Genomic DNA, 7,161 nt, shown 5'->3' on the forward strand with positions numbered 1-7,161 from the left:
AATTATATTATTTTTTATGGTTTGTTTCGTTAATTTTAAAATTTTTTAGGAATTTACATATATTGATAAAATAAATACTCGATATAAAATATAATATTAATTTTTTCTGATATTCACATTTAATTATAATTACATATTAATAATCACAGCTTAGCCGGAATATTTTATTATTAGGATTGGGCAACTATTATAAAGTTATTAAAACCTCTTGCACTTGATTAAGGGATTAATTCATCTATTTTCGAATTATCAATTTTAATTTTTATAGAATGGCGACAACAATTTTTTGTGGTTAAGATAGGATAACCATTCATATACAATAATAATAATCACTTTTAGAAAGCCATTTCTAAGATTTCGATCATATTGAGAATGTTCACAATCAGCATCTAATTTGTTATTTGCTAATTTTATGACGCACTAAATTGTGTTGCAACTGTGACTATAACTTTCTAAAAGCAGAGTTTCAAATAGCAATAAATACTTACGAGCATATGCAAATGCAAATGCCAACCCGTTTTCCTTATGTACTCGTACTATTCACCACAGTTTAGACTTGAGTGCTCCTCAGAGCAATTGAATAACTTACAGATAGACAGAGATCGTCTCGCCTCTTGGCAAATACTATGCGAAGCAAAGTATGCGAGTATTCGAGTATTCGCAACCCCATCGATGTCAGTTGCGTTAAAGACAATTACTTTCAAATAAATTACGGCTAAATGCAAACCGATGACTCGTTATTCGATTGCAACATTGATTCATAAGTCGACATTTGTGATTCCACATCAATTAAAACTTTCATAATTAATAGTGCCTAATGAGAGTATTGCCGTCAATCGGCTGAGACTATTATTGAGTATGCAAATGAGTAACATCTGGTAATAAATATCAATATCTAATGTTGTGAGTTGGCGCAACTGAAATTGAAATCATTTTAATTGCAAAGACGATCGAAGAGCCTCTTAAGTAAGACAGTGAAATGAAAATAAGAAAAAAAAAACAAATAAATAAAAAATCATTTAGCAGCTTTTTATGCACATGAGTGAGTGAGTGCATCATCATTGTGATCATTACGAGCATGATTATGATCATTATCAGCACATGCATCATGCACAACAAGGTTAAAATTGTTAATTGTTGGCAACACCAACAGCCAGCCAACGAACGAACGACAACTGCAATTGGGTATTATTATTATTATGCACTACTGACAGCAACAACAACAGCAGCCGTAGCAGCAGCCACAAATAACAACAGCAACAGCGTCAATTGGCAGCTGGAAACAGCTTAACAACTTGGCTAAAATTATAAATAATTGCACACTTGACAAACAAAATTCCAATACGAGATGCAGCTCATATTTCGTAGCGACAATGCGGGCGTTTTTCTCTTAAAGATTATCATTATCAACAGCATGAATGGATGGATCATCATGCTGGTTTAACTAATCGTGATCAATCACGCTCATGCACGGGGCAAAGTCTGCATTGTTGATTTGCATACAATAGATCATCTAAGGCTAACAAACTGCTAAGCTTGTAGCGTTTAACAGAAATATTTCAGATCTATTTTCCGATAAGAAATGTTTCAAAATATGTACAAATTATATACAAATAAGTATTACGAATACGTTACAAAATGTAAAGGTGTGTTTAGCAATTGTAAATGATAAGTAAAAGAAAAATAATGAAGACACAAAAGCTTCTCTAACAAAAATGTCAGATTATGTATTAATAAAACAAAGATATCAAAAAATAAAAAAAGAACTGTTACAGAATTTTGATATGCAAATACCAAGGTATCTGGAGGGCAATAAAAAGTATCTATGAGATACAAAAGTAGTAAAAAGAAGAACGGCATCTTTTTACAACAGTCTTGAACTTTGTTCTAGAAAATACGGTTGATTTTAAAGCAACATTTTCGGCCATGTCGCAAGCTGCGCTGAGCGACTTCTATTTGAGTTTGTGTCGACTCATTTTCTCAGCATTTCTATTTGCTATTCCATTTCCCAGAGCAGCCAAAAGTTAAACACTGAAGGTGAACAATTTTTTTGAGGTAATTTGCAAAAATATTTCACATAGTTGGCGACTGTTTCGCAGAGCAGCAACAAGAGTTGTCATAGCCATAAGAGGAGAGGCAGCCACAGCTGCCACAACGTGGGCCACATGTGGCCAAGATCACAATAGCGTGACTTTGTTGTTTGATTGTCGTGAAACGTAAGAAAATACTGCAAAAGTGAAGGTTGCCCAGTGCCGAGTAATCGGGAAAATGCCGGGGAACAACTACAAACAATTAATGCTCTAATAAAGCCAAAGAAGAAAAGCAACGCAAACGCAAAACTGTTGTTGTGGCAGTTGTGGCAGCGACAGATGCAGCGTTGCAGCTTGCGGCATGCCACAGGCAGTCGCTGACTGGAGTTCCGTTAATAATGTTGTTAAAACGCGATGCGTTGATAAGCGCTCTCGTTTTGACGCTCTATTATGTGGGCGTGGCTGTGGCCCACCACGATCAACGTGATTTTGTGACGATGGGCGTCAAGAAGAGTCGACGTGGCAACACCAGATCATCATCAGCGCCACAAAGATTCGGCGGCATGGCCATCGATGGCATTGGCTTCCACTATACGCTACGCTATCAGCCGGGCTTCCATCTGCAGAAATTCGCCCAGCAAGTGGAGCCGGAGATGACAATGGCGCCACCAGCACCACAAGAAATGCCTGCCACAGAGATGCCTGTAATGCCCACAGAGCCAGCTCCACCAGCCCCAACCACCATGCCACCGGATGAAGAGCCAGAGCCAACAATACCCATGCGTCCGACAACAGAGCCACTGCCCGATCCACCACAGACAATGCCACCAACTGATATGATGCCCACTCCCGTTCCCTCGGATATGATGCCAATGCCAATGCCAATGCCAACACCTCGACCTTCGATGCGACCTTCAGTGCCGCCCACGCCGTCGACAACACGCAGTTCCATCATGCAGCCGCAAACGTTTCCCGGCAAACTGGCGCTGAAGCTGAAGCAACTCATCTTTGGCTCGCCAGTCGAGGCGAATCTCATACTGAAGCAGCCAAGCGCACCCAAAGCCAAGGGCAAGGGTTTCCTCAGTCTCTTTGAGGTGATCAAGTTCCCCAACACCAAGTGCAGTGTCTCCATGGGCGACATACGCACCATGGAAGGTGTTTGCTATCACGAGTTCGAGTGCAAAAGTTTGGGTGGCATTCCCACGGAGAGTTGTGCCGATGGTGTCGGTGCCTGTTGCATCTGTGAGTTGTCAATCTAATACGTTTTCGATCAGCAACATAAAGTGATCGTCAAGTGGTTTTTTAATGCTCGCGCTTATCTGCTTTCGCTTTCAGTTGTTAACGGTTGCGGCGATGTTACCAGCCAACAGACCGTATACTTCGAGAGTCCCAACTATCCGCAAGCGGTGCGCGAAATGATGATCTGTGTGCTGATCGTCAATGTGCGAAAAGGTGTGCAGCAGCTGCGACTCGATTTCCAAATGTTTGAGGTACTTTTATACATTTATTTGGGTGTGTCTGTGTTATTGAAATCATCTGATATCGTTTGATTTTCTTGATTTTTATATCAAGTTATCTTATGTATTGAAAATTTAACTAACTAAATTGAATACAACAATCTGTTATATTGCTCAAAAACTATCTTCATGCATTTTAACTATAATCAGAAGTCTAAAGTTTCTATAATATCGGCGAATAAATATATCTAATATTTCACTTTTGCATAAGATTAATAACGCATATGATTTTACAATTTGTTTAGTGATTAAACAGTTTTCAATTAATTGAAAATTTTGTTAATTTATCATTTATTTAATTAGCAATTTTCCTTTGGTTTTTTAAAATATGTTGATTTTTTATTTTGAGAGTAATAGTATGATAAAATTGTCTAAGGAGTTCTTTTTATTTATAAAATAGTTGATTTAACTTGTCAATTTGTCATTTTGGTAATTTGAAATTTCGTTTTTAAAATATGTATTTTTTTTAGTTTGTTGGTTATACAATAGTATTATATATTTATGTTATATCTCATCTATATTGCTTACTTTTTTATAGCTGAGTCGCCCCACCAATGGCGATTGCATAGATGATCAGTTTATTATATCAGGTCACAATACTAATTTTAATATACCTATTCTCTGTGGCATCAACACTGGTCAACACAGTGAGTACTCATAATAATTCTTTGATCTGCTGATAATACATATATTCTCCATGCTTACTCAAAAGTTTACGTACACGTCGGAGACTCTAATGAGGGCAAAGTGTATTTCTCGGTATTTATCAAGGTCTCTGGCGGTGGTCGCTCCTTCAATATCAAGATAACTCAGGTTGATGATGATCTGGCTCCAGATAATTGCCTTCAATATTATAGCGGTGGTGAAGGGATTATCAAGTCCTTTAACTACGATGCGGATGGCAGCATTGTAAACAATCGGGAGGCCACTTATTTGGTATTTTAATCACAGTTTTTTAAATAATATGTACTAAATGATTATTAATTGTATTATAGAACAATATGAACTATGCCATATGCTTGGTACGATCCAAAAATGTGTGTAGCATCAGTTATAATACAGAGCAATTGGGTGGCGATCAGCCTGACTTTCAGATCGTCAACAAGGATGAGTGTAGGTAAGAATAGTCGATCGATATTCATAGTCTGATTTCTACTTTTTTTGCCTGCAGCTGAAAATGATCTGGTTTCCGATGGTCAGGCTGGCGCTGGCATCTTCAATTGCCCGGACGATTTCATAGCCATCAATTCGGTGCGGTTGTGCGGGGAGAGGTTCAACGATGGCACTGAGAACGAGGATTTCAACATGCATGCCACAGTGAGGGATATTGCCGCCGGACCCATTGTGTTGCCCTTTCGCAGCGATGCCGAATATGTGGGTCGCGGTTTTCGGCTCGTCTACAGGCAGGAATTGTGTGTCTAAGATGGATACGCTAACGTAACGTTTATTATCGTTATCGTTACGGTTACAGCTACGGCTACGGTTGGATTTACTGTTAGTGTTACTGTTAGCAGATCATAGACTGTGTGTATGATGACGTTGTTGTTTGCATTAAAGTGTGTTTTTTGGAATATGTTACGCTTCAGTCCAAATCTTGAATCCACTTGAGGCGCCTTTCGTTTGCGTTGCTATGGGAAAACTTGACATGCATGCGACCATTTCCGTTCCCTTAGCCATTCCCAGTTGCCAGTTGCCAAGTTCCCAGGTTGGCTGTGTTAATGTGTTTTATGTATTTCAAACGATTTAGTTTTGGCCACGCCCACCTTGAGCATACAGCGCACAGCCGACTGGGCGGTCTGCAAGTTCGTAGTTCACAGTGTATCGCGTTGGTGTCGGTTGACAGGTTTATTTACAACAGATTTTCAGATTTTCCGATTTTCAGATTTCCCTGCTTGCTTCCTCCTCCTTCTCCTTGACAACTATGACGAAATCTATAACTTGCCGCATCGTCGCGACTTCGTTGCAAGTTGTCAGTTTGCCAGTTGCAAGTTGCTGTTGCAGTCGTTGCTAGGGCTGTTGTTGTTGTTGTTGTCGTTGTATGCGATATCGTGGTGTTGGTTTCTATGCTTAAATTTGTAATAAATTTGATTTTTTCCTTTCGATTGCGAATTTTCATTGTTCCTTTTGGCTGTCGTCGTCGTCGTCGTCGAAGTCGTCGTATGATAAAGTCACAATTAACCCACGCCTTTTTCGTAGCGGTACTCTTACATATATTTGCATATCATTTTGATTGTTTGGATCGCTGTCTGAGCCGCTGACATGGTGATGACTAAAAGTGTGCACCACCAACACCACAGCAATGGCAACAGCAACAGCAACAGCAACAGCATAGACCACATTGGCAACATCGACAAGAAACCAGCAATCATAAAATAGACAACAACAAATATTGCATGCAAACGTTTTGAAGTTTGTCATCAAATGGCGTCTGATGGTTGTCACCGTGGGACAAAGTTGCCAAAAGTAGAAGGGGGAAGAAAGAGAAAATAGTTGGCATTCATTTACAAACAACAAATTTATTTCTAAAGAGAGAAGAAACATTACTTAATTTAACTTTATGAATATGAAGAAATAGCTAAATTATAAAAGAAGAATTAGTTTTTAGAATATTTAGTTCAGGAACTATGAGATATGTTATGTTTAACATCGCAACTGTATACGATTAATAAATTTGTTAATATGTCTAACCGATTGTTATATTAATTTTCTAAAAGTATGTTGTTTATAGACTATAGTTTATTATAGGAAGATTATTTCACGAACTATAAATTTAAATATGGAAATATAATTTTACTATTTTGTTTGAAAACTTTTATAACTTTTTGTTTCAGATGTTTGATGTTGTCCAATATTAATTTCATGATGAAAATATACATAAATAGCATACATATTAATGAGTAAAGCATCGCCCGTTATGATAACCTTTCATCAAATTAAAGACCACTGTGCCAGAGAGCAAAGCAACGCTAGCATAAATAAATAAAACCGTAAAGTTGAAAAGTATAAAATAAAAACCCCTTCAGGGCGTAACGTGCACTACATTAGAAATTGAAAATCCACCGACACCAGCGACGATGACGACGTCGTTGCTTTTTGGAGCTGTCCAAAAAAAACTTAAAAAAAGGGAAAAACATGAGAATCTTTTATGCCATGTCTGTTGGCCAAAAAGCTGAAAAGCGCCGCTTGATGGAAATTACACAAAACTACAGAAAAAGAAGCAAAGAAAGAAAAATCAAAGCTGCTGAAAGTAGGAAGAAGAAGGGAGCAGAGGGAAGGTTTACTGCAGAGCGTGCATGGCAACGCCTTTTGTCACAGTTGAGATTCCTCCGTCCTCTGTCCTCAGTCCTCTGTTTATCCTCGACTGTCTTGGTTGGGGGTGTGCGATTGTGAGATCTGTGGTAACAGTTTCGAGCATTTGCATAAGTTAATCAATTCGCAATGAGGCAAAAGGTGAAAACTGTGCAATTGACTGTTACCGAGGCTTATCAACAGAGACCGATCGCAATCGCAATCGCATTCGCATTGTTAACTGTCGGCAATCAAGTCAAATGAATGCCAGTCGAATGGCAATCGCTTCATGTCTTTTAATTGTACCCCAGGAAAACCACAATAAC

The 7,161-nt window shown here is 38.5% G+C and overlaps 1 protein-coding gene across 2 annotated transcripts; it reads left to right on the forward strand.

Annotated features, from left to right (window-relative positions):
* Nucleotides 1-2,347: 2,347 nt before the first annotated feature.
* LOC132785453 (uncharacterized) lies at nucleotides 2,348-5,239 on the forward strand. Of its 2 annotated transcripts, none has more exons than XM_060791561.1 (6): nucleotides 2,348-3,272; nucleotides 3,366-3,520; nucleotides 4,086-4,194; nucleotides 4,260-4,483; nucleotides 4,543-4,664; nucleotides 4,719-4,804. In XM_060791561.1, the coding sequence occupies exons 1-6, from the start codon at nucleotides 2,429-2,431 to the stop codon at nucleotides 4,720-4,722; spliced, it is 1,458 nt and encodes a 485-aa protein (XP_060647544.1). In that variant the 5' UTR covers nucleotides 2,348-2,428; the 3' UTR covers nucleotides 4,723-4,804. The 2 variants fall into 2 exon arrangements, with proteins under 2 accessions (XP_060647544.1, XP_060647542.1); XM_060791559.1 differs by having other exon boundaries at nucleotides 2,354-3,272; nucleotides 4,543-4,660; nucleotides 4,719-5,239.
* Nucleotides 5,240-7,161: the final 1,922 nt, after the last annotated feature.

Source organism: Drosophila nasuta, chromosome 2R (genome assembly GCF_023558535.2).
Source record: "Drosophila nasuta strain 15112-1781.00 chromosome 2R, ASM2355853v1, whole genome shotgun sequence".
NCBI classification, from domain to species: Eukaryota; Metazoa; Arthropoda; class Insecta; order Diptera; family Drosophilidae; genus Drosophila; species Drosophila nasuta.